Source organism: Rhinolophus ferrumequinum, chromosome 11, assembly GCF_004115265.2.
Source record: "Rhinolophus ferrumequinum isolate MPI-CBG mRhiFer1 chromosome 11, mRhiFer1_v1.p, whole genome shotgun sequence".
NCBI lineage: Eukaryota > Metazoa > Chordata > Mammalia > Chiroptera > Rhinolophidae > Rhinolophus > Rhinolophus ferrumequinum.
In genome coordinates this window covers 14805608-14823722 of record NC_046294.1, presented here as the reverse complement: position 1 = coordinate 14823722, position 18115 = coordinate 14805608, and the positions used below count along the sequence as shown (strand labels likewise).

The 18115-nt window shown below is 36.1% G+C and overlaps 1 protein-coding gene across 1 annotated transcript in view; it reads right to left on the bottom strand.

The window, feature by feature from the left end:
* The window catches only part of PHF21A (PHD finger protein 21A), a 161569-nt gene that overhangs the window by 104241 nt on the left and 39213 nt on the right, over positions 1 to 18115 (bottom strand). Inside the window, 1 exon segment of the mRNA XM_033119610.1 lies at positions 16213 to 16278. Coding sequence (XP_032975501.1) covers positions 16213 to 16278 — 66 coding nt within the window.

The following is an 18115-nucleotide window of genomic DNA, read 5'->3' as shown; positions in this document are numbered from 1 at the left end:
CTGCCACCAGGAGGCTCTAAAACGTACCTTTCATTGAACGTCTTAAAATTTAAAATATTCTTCCTTCTTTATATTAGGTTGGTGCAAAAGTAACTGCGGTTTAAAAGGTTAAAAAAAAAAAAAAAAGATTGCGAAAACCGCAATTACTTTTGCACCAACGTAATAGCTAATGTGATACCTTTGCAAATACACGAGTTTTCCATGGGAAGTTTTTTTTCCAATAAAGTTATAGTATTCCTGTTCCCTGCTCCCAGGTGATAAGACCTCAGATTCTGAATTTTCTCTTATAAGTAAAAATGAGAACCACAGAAATTTTTTTAAATTAGGCAGCAATTTTGTTTTTATTTAAACCTTTCCCAACAAAGTTGATAACTCTAACCTTATTCCATCAGGCATCTAGCAAAAGATTCTGAGAGCAAAACAGACTGCATTTTCATTGGTGTGGGCTGTTTGGGCCAGCATCTATGACACATTAAATCAAATTATTTCTAGGTTAAATGTGAAGGTGATGACAATGGCAAAAATGAATATTTTCACTTTAAGGATCTGTTAACCTTGATTGTTTTCCAATTAATCTTAGCTAGTATCACAGTCAAGATTTTAAAACAAGGACATGGACTTTTAAAAAAACAGGTCATTGTTAACATGTTTTTTAAAAAGAGGGCATAAATTTGTTAACAACTGTTAATTTCTAGGTATCTAAACTTCAAGAGGGACACGTGATTTCTATTGTCCATGAAACATTTTTAAATCTGTGTGTTCACTTCAGCAATAATGGCTTTCCCAATCAATGAATCAGGACTTCGCTGCAAAAATATAATGTTGATTTACTTCATAGATGCTCCTGTTTAAAAGACCTTTAGACAGGGAAATGTTAAGATTTGCTATAGAATTCTTGTGCTTTGTGTTAGTAAGTAAGCCATGTGCAGTCCTTCTCCCCAGGGCTGAGTTCCATAAAACGATTCCATTATTTACAAGTACAAATAGTTTAGCCTTTCGCTAAGCTGATGAGCTTTTTACTTATCTATTTTAGAAACTAATCAAGTGCCACAGCTTATAAAGATAACTGATTTTATTTGCTTTAAATGTAGTAAAAAAAAAAAATCAAGATAAAGTATTGGGGGAAAAAACCCAAAATGTTAGCACAAAAATTAAAAACATTATTGGTATTAATCTGTGTTGCTTTACATAAAAACCATAACCGAGGGTTTTTTTCCCCCAAGTTCATATTGTGCTTGATTAAAGACAACAGTAGAATAGTTCTTTTCACTACATCTTGTCCAGGGGGCTATTAATGCGTAGACCTTTTTGTTTCCCATCTTAGCACAACATGAACAGTTACTATATTACTGCAACTCACACAGCTATAATCTTTGGGTGTCTATGAGTTTCATAGACAGGGTTTCCTATCATTTTAGAATAGCCAGGATTCCTCATTTGAACCACAGAACATATTTATTTCAGCGATTATTTTATCATTGATCACAGGGACAATACATAACTAGTACCATTCTAGATCCACAGGGATGTTAATTCCATACATAGAACAGATAAAGCATTAGGGCTTACTTCTCCCATGGAACCCCGGCTGGTTTACAATCTGGAGAAGAGAATGAAATTTCTTGAAGTATATTGGAAAACTTGTATTTTTTTGTTCTCCATGGTTTGCTTCCTGAATAGAGGGGAAAAAAAGAGAACTGGTGTCTCCTTTAAAATGTCATCTATACTAGGGCTCAAGCTGAAATAAGTAAAATCAGCTAACACTCTACCTCCAGCAGCAGCGAAGGGTCTCAGTGCAAACAGGCAGCAGGCTGTTCTAGGGCCTGCCCCAGCTCACTTAAAGGAGTTTTGCCCCATCCAAAAACTGAGATCCGGTCTCAGGAGAAGGCACTACCCTGGCTAAATGCAACATAGATTTTCCAGGTGAAAGCTGACTCAGAAAAGAAAAGTATAAAAATATGGTCCTTTTTTGGGGAATGTTCCTCTAAAACATTCTGGGGAATGTTCCTCTAAAACCCCAGGCTTACACAGCACATTTTTAAGTTTGTCACTGGGCAAACTTAACTGTTAACCTGACTGATGGGTACAAAGGACTATCTGGGGGGAAAAAAGTATAATCTGTTTTGGATGGAAATTCAAAACACACCTCATTTTCTACTTTGCAAAGGCTTTCCTGTCAGTTAATTTTCCAACCATGGAGAAGAACTCCAGTCCTGTTACATCTTATCTATAATCAAGTCTCACCGAATGTGAAGGATCACACTTAAACCTGCAGAAAACAAAAACCTAGAGAACCAAAGCCTGAACACCTCTTTGCACTCTTCTGCTGCCCCTACCACAAGGGTAAGGAAAGGAGGAAAGTTTAACTGTTAATATTCCAAGATGTCAACTATCATAACCTCACAACTTCTAGTCACTTACTTAAGAGAACAATGAATGGATATATCCAACAAAGGAAACATTATGGCTTAACTGTATTATACTGCTGGTAAAATTAAATCTGATTAAGACTTTAAAAGGATATTTTGAAGGTCAGTTCAAAGTGTTTCAAACTTCTAACACACGACTAAAAGAAAAGCTGGGACTTAGTCTTCAGGACTGATAAACTTTCAGCATCTAGAAGGATACCGGCCATAAAAAAGGTGCTCAGTAAATATCTGCCAAATAAATTGTTCATTAAACCTTCTTGTTTACGTTCAAGGTAGAATTCCATCCAGCATGTTAAACAGCTTATCATTTACGAAACTGACCCTAAAAATGAATACAATCTTTCTAGAGAGCAAGCAGGTAATACAGGTTTCAGAAACTTTTTGGGGTATCTGCCTAACTCACAAATCCCTCTCTCTGAGACGTGCTCCCTAATCTAGCCATGTCTGTACTAGTGACATAGTCCCCTAGCCAAAGCTGACTGGACAAGGGCTAGAGACCTGGCTCAAACCAGGCTGTTGCCAAAAACCTGGAATGAGAACAAGCCAGTCAATCTGGGATGGTTTCCTGAATAGAGAAGATACAAACTTAGGAACCGTGCGGCAGCCAGAAGACTTCTGCTTGTCATGTGTACAGAGAAGCTGAGAAAGCCAGTCTGTAAAGAGGGGAAACGAAGCAGATGCAGAGAAGAACAAAGACAGACAGAGACTCTCCAGCTCCAGCCCCAAAAGCTGCCCCTGGGTTCCTGAGATGTCCTCATACGGTACTATCAATTCTCCTTTATGCTTAACCTCGTTTGAGTTAAGACTCCTTTACTCGCAACAAACAAGTCTTCGCAAACACATGTAAAAAACATTTATTTCCTCCTGATCCTGTCACTTTTTTTGTTTTGTTTTACTTCCAGGAAATAATAAAAATTACTGTCCAAATAATTTATGTCCAAAGATGTAGATGTACACAGCAGACGGGGCATAAAACAGTAAAAACCTGGGAACAATCCAAATGTCTAAAACTAGTGAACGGACTAAATAAACTCTATACCCACTAGTTTTTAGTTCACTAAAAACTAATATTCTTTAAGAATATTTAAAAATGGGAAGAAATGCTCAAGATATATAAAAAAGTAAGTCTTTCAAAAATATTAAGTGAAATGCCAATCTCAATTTTATTTTTAACACAAATGTATGGCATAGAAACAAAGAAAAAAGGATCTAAAACATGGAAGTGAGATCACAGCTACATCTGATTTTTCTCCTTGAATTTTCCAAATGATCATGCATGATTCTGATAATGAGGAAAAAAAAGCTTAAAAAAAAAATCATAGATTTCCACCACCAATACCAATATGTCAGTCACCTTCCACAGGTCTGGCAAAAAAGAAAGGAAAAGAAAAAAGTTATATTCCATTAACAAATTATTTATTTAAAAATCAACTCATTGATTTTAAACAAAAAAGACTATTTTTGAGCAGATGGATTTTAGGAGGAAGGTCCACATTCCTGCTGGCCATTACTTAAAATTTAGCAAAAATTCAGAGGGCTAGAGCTTCTGAATACAAGCTGTCCTGAAACAAAAGCAGAAAGGGCAAACAGTAGTCAAGGAAATGGGTATGTGAGGGCCCTTGTGATCTAGCTTTGTCCTATTTATACATCTCTCACTGTTCTCCCTTTCATTTTAAATAAATGTAAATGTCATAGTCTTCTTTGACATTATTTTAAATTCAAAACAGCCTGGAGCCACATGGCCTGGATTCCTATCTGGCTCTACGACTTACCAGCTCAGAAACTCTGGGCAAGTGACTTAACCTCTCATCCATAAAATGGGGAGAACAGTACCTATCTCTTAGGGTTACTGTGCGAATTAAATGAATTAGCATATTTAAAAGCACACAGAGAAGTGTTTGGCAAATAGTAAGTGCGATATAATTGTAGCTATTACTAATAGTATAATATTTAGCATTAACAGTAATGAAAAGAATACAAAGTGCTTTGTTTTCAAACTACACAAGCTGACCCTCTAATCTTTACCTGACAGAATCTCTGCTCTAGCAATCCTAAACTACTTGTTGTTTGCTGAATATGCAGTCATGCATTCGTGCTGTTACCTTTTCATGTGCCTGTGCACACGCTGTTCTTTCTGCCTGGAAGGGCTGTGTCCACCTAGCAAATCCCTATTCATCCTTCAGCACTCAACTCAGCTCATGTGTAAAGACTTCCATAACGCCCCACCAAGACCTTCCCTTTCTGGATACCACACATATTCTGACTTCAGATTGTAATTGTTTACATGTCCACATCTCCTCTGCAAGTCTGCACTCAGTGAGTAGGCTCTAAATATATATTTGTCGGAACTTAAATAATTCAAGGAGTAGTCATTTATTCGTTTACTGTAAGCCAGTACATCGATGAACAAAACAAGTAAAAATCACTGGACTCCTGAAGTTTATGCCATTTCTAGACTTTGAGAATAGTACCAGAAGATAATCAATTTAAATGCAGAAAGGGACACTATATCCTATGGGGCTAAACTCATGAGTAGTAATATGCTTTTATTATATTTACGATTATTATTAGAGCCTAAACCTATTCTCCACTCAGAAGAGACGAGCAACCAACTAAAAAAGACACACTCACTCTCGTGTAGATTCCTAAGGAATGTCTTAACCAAACTTCAGAGTCATCGTGTGGCTTGTACTAAGAAAAATGAAAAGGGAGAACTGAAGAGGCCCAAGTGGAATCATTAATACAGTCTGGGGATGGACTAGAGGCCCAAGACTTAGTCAGCTGGTGACCTGACTCAGGAGCCCAGGGTAATTCCACAAAACCAAACATCCTATCTGATGACAAATCTAGACTTTCATTTTTCTATTTAGTTTTCTATTTAGTTCTATTTTTAATTGAATACATACACACAGCTTTAAAAAATACTACCGCAATGCTTAGAATAAAAAACAGCAGTCCCTTGCATCAACCCTCTCCAACTCTCTACTCCTGTGTTCCTATCTATCATTGTGATTTCTTGAGTTTTCACTTTAATCATTACCTACGGAATTGCTACTACAAATAACTGAAATTTAGTTCTTATATTACCTTCCCCCCTCCCACCCCCTACTATCATTACAGTCATATCACGACTTTTAGTTAAATCCATATTTAATAAGTTTGTTATTAGAATCATGTAAATAACATTAATAGATGAGACAATAAGTATATTACAATTATACTTATTTTCTTGTACATTTTGTTATTCCTAGAACTAAAAATGACTTGCTTTGTCATTTGCTTGGTTTTCTATATTCTTACCATTAATTCTTGCCTATACTCTCCAAAGAAGCTATAAAAGATCTCTAAATAATGGCTCAAAAGACATCATATAATCTAGCAGTCTTTTTTTTTCTTGGCTACATCTTTCCTAGAGAGCTTCATCCTCCTGATTGTTCTCTAAACCTGTTGTACAATAGTCATCTACCATGTGTCCCTGAAAATCTAATTCGTCTTTTGGAGCAAAAATTAATATAAGACCCGGTCTTATACTACGTAAGACCGGGTCTTATATTATAGTAAAACAAGACAGGGTCTTATATTAATTTTTGCTTCAAAAGACGCATTAGAGCTGATTGTCTGGCTAGGTCTTATTTTCAGGGAAACACGGTCGGTTTTTCCTCCATCAAATCAGATTTTCTTCATCTCTCTTTTGTATTGGATTCCCTCTTTTCTGGATCCATGTCTTCATCTTTATTGGTTTATTTTCTTATTTTGATGGAGAACATCTTCCAAGAGCTTCCTAAAAAAGGTGCATGGGAGGTAAGTTTTGTGACCTTGCATGTCCACAATGTCTCAATTTACCCTCGGACTTGATCAAGTGTTGTGCTGGGTATAGAATTCTACATTGGAAATTACTGTTCTTCAGAATTCCAAAAGCATCATTTCACTGAATTCTACATTTCTGTGTTGCTGCTGAGAAGTCTGATGCCATCTGTTTCCCAATCCCTGTTGTTTTTTTTTCTCTAAGGAAACTTTTAGGATATTCTATTCCTGTTGTTCAGTAGTTTCACAATGCTGTGCCTTGGTAAGGGGGTGTGGGTCTTTTTTCATTCAGTTTTAGAAACTCCGTAAATTCTATTAATTTGGAATGCATACTCTTCAGTTCCAAGAAACTTACATTAGATATTGGATAATATTCCCTTCTCCATTTTCTGTTCTTAGAATTTCTATTGGTCAAGCATTAGGCCTTCTGAATTGATCCTCTAAAATTTTTCTCTTCCACTGTCCATCCCTTTGTCTCTTCTGTTTATTGAGAGATTGCTCCAATTGCATTTTCTAAACCTTTTATTTTTTTATTATCAAGAATTCTTTTAGTTTTCTAATTGTTCCTTTATTCCTAGCATCCTGTTCTTGTTTCACAGATGCAGTACCTTCTCTTATTGATCTGAGGACCTAAAGTTATAGTTATTTTGAATTGTCCCTTCCAATTCTCCGGGTGTGTTCTGCCTTTCATGTACGTGGCTTACCTGAAAAGCTGGGATTCTTGGCTGTTATGTTCATATTTAAGAATGAAGGGCTAAGAATGTGCAGCAAGTAGAACTCTCATACATTGCTGGTGGGAATGGAAAATGGTACAACCGCTTTGGAAACATTCTTTAAAAAGTTAAAAATACACCTAACTTACCACCCAGCCACATCTAGGTATTTACCTAAGAGAAATGAAAACGGGCCGGCCCAGTGGCTCAGGCGGTTAGAGCTCCATGCTCCTAACTCCGAAGGCTGCCGGTTCGATTCCCACATGGGCCAGTGGGCTCTCAACCACAAGGTTGCCAGTTCAATTCCTCAAGTCCCACAAGGGATGGTGGGCTCCGCCCCCTGCAACTAAGATTGAACACCACACCTTGAGCTGAGCTGCCGCTGAGCTCCTGGATGGCTCAGTTGGTTGGAGTGCATCCTCTCAACCACAAGGTTGCCAGTTCAACTACCGCAAGGGATGGTGGGCTGTGTCCCCTGCAACTAGCAACGCCAACTGAACCTGGAGCTGAGCTGCACCCGACACAACTAAGACTGAAAGGACAACAACTTGAAGCTGAACGGCACCCTCCACAACTAAGATTGAAAGGACAACAACTTGACTTGGAAAACAGGCCTGGAAGTACACACTGTTCCCCAATAAAGTCCTGTTCCCCTTCCCCAATAAAATCTAAAAAAAAAAAAAAAAAAAAAGAGAAATGAAAGCATATCTCCACACAAAGGTTTATATATGAATGTTCATAGTAGTTTTATTTCTAATTGCTAAAAACTAGACCAATCCAGAGTACATACTGTGTAAGTCCATTTATTAAAATTCTAAAATATGTACTTAACCTATAGGGACAAAAAGCAGACTAATGTTTGCCTGGGGCAGGACTGGGTGAGAGGGGAGGAAGAGAGAGATTACCAAAGGGCACAAAAAAACTTTCAGAGGTGATAGATATGTTCATAAACTTGATTGTGGTTATTTCACCCCATTAAAAATTAAACTCTTTTACAATGTCAGAGGGGCAGTAGATTGGCCAGGATGGGGTGGGGTGTGGGGGGTGGTCGTACCACTTTGTGAGGGGTGTACACATCTAACTATTACATTATTTTGTACACCTGAAACTAATAAAAAAATGAAACTCTGTTAAAAATGTGTGCTTGTTTTACATTAATTATGCCTCAAAAAAAATCTATGAAAGAGAGATAAATGCAAAGTAAAAGAGACTTTAAAAAAAAAGAGATGCTAAAAATGAACTGAAAACTATGGGGCTGGCATGTCTCAGAGGGCCTTCTCCTTATTCAGTATACAGTTGATCCTTGAGCAACTTGAGATTTAACTACACAGGTCCACTTACCTGTGAAATTTTTTCAATATGTACATATAGTACTGTAAATGTATTTTCCCTTCCTTATGATTTTTTATTTATTTATTTTTATTTTTTTACTGGGAACAGTGTGTTTTTTTTCCAGGGCCCATCAACTCCAAGTCAAGTCGTTGTCCTTCAATCTAGTTGTGCAGCTTAGCTCCAAGTCCAGTCACTGCTTTCAATCTTTAGTTGCGGGAGGCGCAGCCCATCATCCCATGCGGGAATTGAACCAGCAACCTTGTTGTTAACAGCTCATGCTCTAACCAACTGAGCCATCCAGCCGCCCCATTACAATTTTCTTAACATTTTCTTTTCTCTAGCTCACTGTATTGTAAGAATACAGTACATAATACATATAACATACAAAATATGTGTTAATCAGCTGTTTATATTATCGGTAAAGCTTCCAGTCAATAGTAGGCTATTAGTCAAGTTTTTGAAGAGTCAAAAGTTATATGCAGATTTTTGACTGCATGGGGGGGTCGGCACCTCTCACCCCCAAGTTGTTCAAGGGTCAACTGTATACTCTGTAAAGTATGGCACTCACTCCTGCCCTAGACTGTTTTACTGGGTCTAGTATCTCTGAGTTAAGGGCCTCTCTGGTTCAATTTCTCTAGAGTGAGAGCTGGCAAACTTTCTACACATGGCCAGATCGTAACTACTCAACTCTGCTGTTGGGAGCACAAAAGCAGCCATAGACAATATGTAAATGAAAGATGTGGTTATGTTTCAATAACTTTATTTACAAAAACTGTTGGCAGGCCAGATTTGGCTCAGGTGCAGGCCATAGTTTGTCAATCCCTGCTCTAGAAAATCATACTAGTCTTTCCATCTTCGGAGAACTAATCAATTTCTCTTCAGAAGTGATGGCTATAAAATGCTTTATAATTTTATAAAGAAGATACTTAAGCAAATAAAAAGGGGAAGAGAAGTCATGAAAAAGGGATACTAGAAATTTAAACAGTTATATATAATCTTGTCAGCTATTAGCAGCAGATGAGGCTCAGGGGGAGTATCCTGATAACTTGCAAACACTGTTTCAGCTGATGAACTCACATCTAGGACAAACAGAAATCAGAGTAAGAAAGGTGTGTGTCTTCAGAAGTTTTTATGAGAGATGTTTATAGATGCCTTCCAACTGTTACTTTTGCGTACTTGACTTTGGTTGGGGGGTTTAGGTATGAATAATAGTCTGGGAGATTTCACTCCAGAATAAAAAATAAATAATCCATGAAAAACAACCGGACCAGTGGTTTCACATAAATATTGCACAGGTGGGATGAACTAGACGACATCCTAGGAAATTCCTAAGCTCTGGATAAAGATTAGGTCAGATTCCCATCATAATTCAAGGATCTCTAAGAAAATAATTCTAAATTCTGATGTGATGTGCCAATCACACTAGTTTGGTTATGAATGAGAGAGGGTAACATTCTTTGGTTATTGGGATCAGAGGCTAGAGATAGTTATGTATCAGGTTACCATTATTAGACTACAAGAACTAATGTACTTACTTGACTACAAGTCAATGAAGCCTAAAGGCAACGTAATTATTGTGCCTAATGCCCTATTTAAAAAATATCTGATAGATAAAGGTCCACAAAGTAATTTAAGAATATAGTTTACTCAATAAAACTGAACGAAGAGTACAGTGATCTGGATTCTAATCTTGAAACTGATAGATTAATTATATAATCATGGCTAAGTCACAAACAGTCCATGTCCCAGTTTATGTTACAATGATGTACTCATGACAGATGTGAAATGCTCTGAACTCCTTTAAAAAGTAGTACTTTACATGTAAGATGAAGGTGTTACATGAGATGAAATTAGCCACCATGACTAAAGCCAACAATTTCCATTTAAATAGAACTTACCTCCAAAAATATTCAGTGCACTCAATAGATATACACATTCATTAACTCTTAAAAGGTATTATCTAAACATTCCATAAATAAGGAAACAGACATATTAAACTATTTAATAACTCAAAATCTATCAAGAAGTCTGTTACAGAGTCCGGAACAGAATCAAACTCCCAGTGTCTCCCCCCCACACACACACATAGTCCATTGTTCAAGTCACCTACTTAGCTTAAATTACATTGTTCTGTGCATCAGAAATATAATTAGTTATGGCAGGAACAGAAACTTCTCTCCCAAAGGCTTCAGAATCCATTTTACTATATTGTGTTCAAATTTAAAATGAGAATGGTTCCATAAATGGCAACTATTTATTAAACCCAGAGAAGTATTTCATCTTGTGGTAGGTTGCACAATATGTACCATGTTTCCCCGAAAATAAGACCTAGCCGAACCATCAGCTCGAATGCGCCTTTTGGAGCAAAAATTAATATAAGACCCAGTATTATATTACAGTGTATTATATTGTATTATATTATACCCGGTCTTAAATAAGACCGGATCTTATATTAATTTTTGCTCCAAAAGATGCATTCGAGCTGATGGTCTGGCTAGGTCTTAGTTTTTGGGAAACACAGTAAGGAATACAGACTATAACTTTTAAACATGAATCAGAGAAACAAGCCAGTAGTACTGACCAAAGACTATGAAGAGGTCCACCTCTCTAAAAAGGAATAAGAAAAACAGGAGAAAGGGTGAAAGAAAAACAAAACCTAAAACCAGAAGGTAATTCTACGGAATGCTATGGAATAGTTATACAATGGACAAATGGCATGAAAAATATATCTCGAAAAAAGCTTCAGATACATACTAATCCATCTTCCAATTAGCAAAGCTCTTTTCCCCCCAATAGTTTATCGCCTGGGAGAAACTAGATACTCTCATATATGCTATTAATCTGATACAGCCTTTTCTGGAGGTTGTTTGGAAATAAGTAGCAAAAGTTTGTTTGTTTGTTTGCTTTCAATATAGTAAACATTTCTGTATAACCTTTGACCAAGGTTTGGTCAATGGATTATTTTTCTCAATTCTTCATAATGTCTGTTATAAAATTATATATGCACACCCTTGTCATGTAATTTTGTAAGGTTTGGCCACATGATTTGTTTTGGCTAACAACGTTAAAAGACTTGAGGCCAGCAGAGACTTAAAATGTGTTTTGGTAGTTTAGCTTGTTTCTTGCATTCCAGTTATAAACCATGAAATGAGTATGCCCCAGGTAGCTGCTGCCCCTTCATGCTAGGCCTCAGAATGAATATATTTAGAGTGGATCTAACCCAACCTGCAGCCTGGAGGCAGGGCCAGCCAACCCACAAACTGAAGTAGGTGTGCCTGACCAAGCCCAGCTAGATCAGGAGAACCCCAGGCGATCTATAGACCCAGTGTGAAAATAAACACGTAGTGTTATAAGCCACTCGGTTAAAACACTGGTTTGTTATACAGAACTGTTATGGCAATAGCTGACCAATATACCCAGTAATCTCACACCTAAATATTTATCCTAATCAGAAAGAAACAGATTCCCATACAAGGGTGTTTATCATAGCAACATTTATAATAGTAAAAAACTGGAAACATTCTACATCAATAGAGGAATAGTTAAATAAATTATGATCTAGCCAGACCATTAAATATTTGAAGCTATTAAAAATAATGTTTTTAAAGCACACTCAAAAATATAAGATGTTCATAAAATTTTAAATTTAAAAGGCATAAAAAATCAAGATGCATTGTTTTGAAAAAATTGTCTATAAGTAGAGAAAAAGATCGAGAGAATAAAATAATTCATTTAAGAAATACAAATGATTTTCTGTGCTAAATATCTTATGCTCAATATTATACTAAGTACTATACTTGGAATAAAGAAGTAAATAAGACAAACATGTTCCCTGACTTCCTGAAACTAACAGTCTACTGAGGAAGACAGATTATTTTAAAAAATAATCACATATATGTAATTATAAATAATAAGCTCCTGTGGCAGAAAGTACTAATCATCTTCAGTATTTATTCCCCCTTCTTCCTCAGTACCAGAGCCCCTGAGTTTTATCTGCCCATGGCCACCTGAAGAGACTACGCTTCTCAGCTTTCCTTGCTCCTACTGACTGAAGTTCTGACCAATGGGATCTAATTGGAAGTGGTACACGCAACTTTTAGTAAACACCCTTAAAAATAAAGGGCTTGCTCTTTGTTGCTTTTCCCCTTTCTTACCAGATGGAGCAGCTATTTTGGACTACGATGTGGAAGCTTCCTGCTGAGAATGGCAAGGCAACAGAATAGGAGGAGCCAGGGTGTGCGGACACTGTGGAACCACTAGCACCAGCTCGACTCCACCTACAGTGCTTTTCCATGCGAGGGAAATAAAATTCTACCTGGTTTAAGGCATTTTCACTTTGAGTTTTTAGTCATTCACAGATGAACCTAATCCTAAATGGTATAGCTGTGAAGGAAAAAGTAAACGGTTCAATGAGAGATTATAATAGAAATAGTTGATTTTGACAGGAGGAAGGGCTTTCAGGGATAGGACATCTGAGGAAGTCACATTTACGCTGCAATCGATGCCTGGAGATGGGGTGGCAAACTGTTCAAGGCAGAGGAAACCAAAGATGCAACTGCCATGGATTAAGCCTGAGTCATCACAGGGACAAGCAACAAGCATGGGTAAGATTGCTTCTACAACGAATTAGAATGAAAGCAGAGCACGAAAGCAACTAAGTGTGTTGGCTCCAATATCAGAATCTCTGCTCTGACAAGCTAAAGGCCATATATGCATGTAAAAAATGAGGAATGAGGGGTGCAGAATGAGAATGAACCATGTTAAAGAAATTAATAACGGCTTCCACACTTCAGTGTCACCACTGTTTAAGACAGTTGGATTCTCTGATTAGAGTGGTTCATATACCACGAGGAGAGTGTCATTAGATTTTTAAACGCTAACTATCTAAGAAACAGACAAGAGTTTGGTGTTCAACTTTTAAAAAAAATAACATTTCTTGTCTATTTCTGATTATAAAAGGGAAACATATTTATTGTGGAGAATTTAGCAAATACATATAAGAGTATAAAGAAAAATAAACTACTTGTAAATATATGTACGACTATAAAGAAAAAATAAACTATCTGTAACTTTAAAAATAAACTACCTATAAAGTGTCATTTTATATTGACTTTTTAAATACATATTTATGCCTATACACACACACACACACCTACAACATATACACAAATGGGATTGTAATGCATATGAAGTTGCGTGTGCTTTTTCACTTATTTTATCATGAACACATTCCTATGTCAGTAAAATAAGTTTGAAACCATGATTTTTAAATGGCTACATAACATAATTGCTTTAGCCAATCAAGTCTGGGGATTTCCTGAGTTAAAAACTGTCAACTTGATCCAGTGGGTCAAAAAGATGACTTCAAAATCTGCCATGGAAAGTTTCTATTTAGAAACTTTAAGTTACAGTTTGAAAGTACTGGAACTTTCTAATCAAGAAATCAATGAAATTCACTGAGTTTTAGCCAAGAAGGATGCTCCCCAAAGATCATATTCTCCCAAATAGAGCATACTATTTCATAATTAGTCTTGAGGAAGAAATTGAATAAGTATCAAAGATTGAGGTAGCAATAACAAATAAGAACTAGTAAGAGCTTACTCTAAGAACTAAGGACTATCTTCAATAGTTTGTTTTATTTTAACAAAGTAAGAGAATGTATGCATCTATTATTGTATAACTAAGTTTTCAAGTGGATGTAGAAAAAATGATTATAGAAAAATGCAAATAGAAAAAGGAAACAAATAATGACAGAAGGTTAAGCATTGTTAATTCTGGAAAACAACATTCTTTGAGCTCTTCTGTATTTAAAATTTTTCTCACACCCAAAAAATTAATGTTAAATTGAAAGCTAAGTCACGTGAGTAAGGTAATTCAGATTTTAGTTATTAAATTAGAAGGCAAATCCTTAAGTTTCTTTCCCCAGAGGCTAAGTAGATTTTATGAGATAAAAAAACAAAAAGCTGAGCATTCAGCATGAGCAGTTTGTTCTAAAATAATACTATTTTAAACTAAATATCAATCTTTCATGTTGAAAATAAGTCTGAGGAAAAACTACCTTTTAAAGTTTATGGCTGTGTTTCCGTCAAGTACTATCCTACCAAAATATGATCCATTTTCTGTCCTATCAAAAAGGTTATTTTTAACAGTTAAGTAAATATTTTTAAAATTGCAAGATCGCGTTTCAGTTCCTGACTCTAGTTCTTTTTACTGATGCTAGACCCATTTTTTAAAAATTCTAGTTTCTAATATCCAAACTTAGTTCAGATGACAGTTTGCCACTTGATGAAATAAAGTGAACATAAATTGTTGTAATTTTTTATTAAGTGAGGTCTCTAGAAAAAAAATTAATAAATAAAAAGTTACAGAAATAAACCAAATCTTTACATCAGTGCGCACCAACAAAAATTTCAAATAAATACAAATTGTTTTTAATTACCTCATTTTCCTCAAATATAGCCTGAGGTTGTCTTAACTTTGTGACAGCATCCCCCACCCCCTACTCCACTAATCAGTTCTCACCTTCTTTCCCTGCTGGAACACGTGAATTTTTCAGCAAAAGTGACTCATTCATTGGCATCTTGTCAAACTAACCCTGAAACTATAAAGAGGCTCAGCGCTAACAGAATTCTAAAGCTAGAACACTTTCACTAACACACATCATTTTGACTTTAGAGAACTGAATCACTATCAGAGCCAAATACATATTAACAAACTCTGTTTATACTTTTCCTTAAAAACTGTTCTCTACCATGCTACCTCCTCCCAATTTTAGTTTGGCAAATCCCTAATCTAAAACGCTTCCTGTCTCTGGAGAAGACAAGATGGGGGAACGCAGAAGCATAAGAACAGGAAGGGGGAGAAAAAAAAGCAGTTGTTCACTCAGCCTGGAAAGATATTCTATTCTGAAACATCAACAACTCATATCTTTTCCACATAGTTCTCAAAATTTATTTCTCCCCTTAGTTAAATGAAAACACAATACACAATACAAACACAATCAGGAATCTCCAGGAATAAATTATTCTCATTGCTATTATTTCACTAAATAAAAGTTTAAAAAAACATTAAAATCAATTATTGAGAACTAGTGAGTAAAAAATCTTCAGTGAGCTATCACTAGCATTATCTATCAATTGCAAATCAGCGTATCATTTTGCTTCACACATTTACCTACTCCAAGACAGAAAACTGCTCTTTTTAACCAAAGGGACAGGAGTGAGGAAGGAACCAGAAAATAAATGATATGTCAGATTACCATAGACATTTACTTATAGCTCTATCAATTGCCAGACTCCACCTGGTGGCAGGAGCTGTCCGAATTGGTGAAGTGGAGGTCATTATACAAGACATTCCAAAGAATACTTGCCAGATGTCCTTGGAAAAAAGCAAGATGGTCTTGCCCTATATAGAGTAAGTAACAAGGTTCCACCAAAGCTTTTTCACATAGTAGTAGGTCACCATCAATAGAGATTAACTTAAAGGCGTAACAATAATCAGAATGGGAGATCTACATTTAGAGCAATCTATTTACAACCATTTGTTCCACGTAAGTTAAATGTCACCTCTAGCCTTTAAAACAGGTAGCAAAGCACATCCAGCAGCCACAAGATTCTCTATCACATATTCCCACTAACTTTCTTTACCTCTTTCCCCTGTGGGTAAACTACAGAGTTTAATTAACACAGTTAACAGCAGCTTGCCACATAGCTTTTAGATATTCGCCAGTAACATATACCCATGGGATACTCTACGGACTGATCTCAACCAAAAATAAAAATAGATAAACAGAGCTCAAACAAAATTAAAACTGAGTCTGGCTGCCCACACTTATTTTCACACATGAGGAAAAATAGCAGTTCTCCTAGAAGCCTCAAGCAGACATATCTTTAGAACACAATGTTAAAAATATGGCCCCCCTCCTTTTCCCCTACCTGTTTCTCACTCAAAGCTGTGATTTTGGCTTGGAGTTCATGAAGCTGTTTCTTTAAATCAGCATTCTGATTGGAAAGAAAAAATATCTGTGAGAAAGACATTTCATTTGTTAACAGAATAGTAGCAAGAAGACTTGATGCATACTGCATTACAAATGATGAAGCAACCTTAATTTAAGCATTTAGCCAATCAAATTTGCCACGCATTAAACTGTAGTCATATCATATAGTCACGACCTAATGCATAGATCCTAAAAGTAGGTTCCTAACACTAGGACAGGGGAAGCTCCTTTGCAACTGTTTTAAATTATAAAAGTGTTATATTTTAGCATCTTGCACTGTAAAAGTACTCCTTCTTACTGAAAAATAGTTATTCTTTATAGAAAGCATCAGTTGACAGAAAACCTAAAGCTCCACTAATCAGACCAAAGCAGGAAAATGGAAGTTATAAGTCTGCGTCCACTGCATGCTTAACGGCATTCTCAATAAAGATAAGAGGTTTTTCTCTACTTACCCTCTCCCTTATTTAGTGGAGTACATTTGTTATTTTAGCCTAGATTTGAAAAGCCATCAGAGTTACAACTGCCTTCCCACTACATCATTCAAATTAACACACTGACTACCAGGGCATTTTCTCAGTTCTCAAATTTTAGGAATCAAAAAGGATACTATTTTAGATGAGATATACTGAGTATGCTTGCCTTTTACTCAAGTGGGAAAAAAAATCCAAAATTAAACTTTTCAAATGCTTAATGAAACAGGATAGCCTACTCACAGACTGAACACCACCTCAAAGAGAGACCACTTTTTCTTCATCGTTTCCCATGCAATGCTTTCAATTTGCCCTGCCTGGTCTTCTGCCAGGGTTGGGGCATACATCCTCCCTCTCATGTTTACTCCATGTGATCTTTTTTTGTAAGTGTATTTGATATAAGGCCTTTCTAATGAGATCACGCACAAGACTGCCCAACAATTTACTGCCCCCTCAGATTCTTCACGTAAAGACTGCTCTGTTACATGACCACCAGCTATATCAGAAATGCTGACGTTTTCTACTAATATTTCAGTTGCTGATAAACATAGGTTACCATATTAAATATGAAAGAGTCAAGTAATCTAAGGTCTACTGCCTCTTGGTTCCCTAAATCTAATTTAAATAATATATTTTTAAAATAAATAAAAATGGAGAAGCTGCTCAAAGAAGTTGGGAGTGTCAAACCGGAGTTAAGTGTGGGCTATCAACGCCAGCTCTTCCCATCAATGGATTGTGTTCAAGCACAATAGTTAGGCCACTGGATGCTAAATTTGTAGAAATGAATATTATTCCTACTTTCAAAAATCAATCTGCCTCAGTACCGTTCCTCTATCCAAGAATTTTTTATTTAAATTTACAATGAGGCATGTATGGTATGTTTAACAAGCTAAAAATATATATATATATGTATCTGAGTGCCCGTCGATGGGTTTAGGTGTTCTATGAACAGATTGTGAGTAAACAAATGCAAGGGAGAAATCCTGAGAGAGTCTGATAAATATTGTCCATACTTATGACCCACTGTCTAATGGCTGTAAAAGAAACACTGCCCGAACAATAAATGTAATCATCAAAGACAAGATAGCTTTTTAGGAAGATTTCTCTTCAGGGCTAGAGAATAAAATGCCTAAGTCAAAACTTCTATAAGAATACAAAGAAAAGGTAACATTTAGTGGATGATTATATAAAGTACTTTTAAACCCTCTTTAAGAGCTTTTTCAAAAAAAAATTTAATGTCTTTTAAAAATTATGCTAAAATTCTTACCCTGAACATAGTGGGATTAAGTATTTAAATGTTCTGTACTATATCTGTATTATAAACAATGTGAAAATAAGAATGGTTCTGGGCCACTTCAATAATTAGAAAGC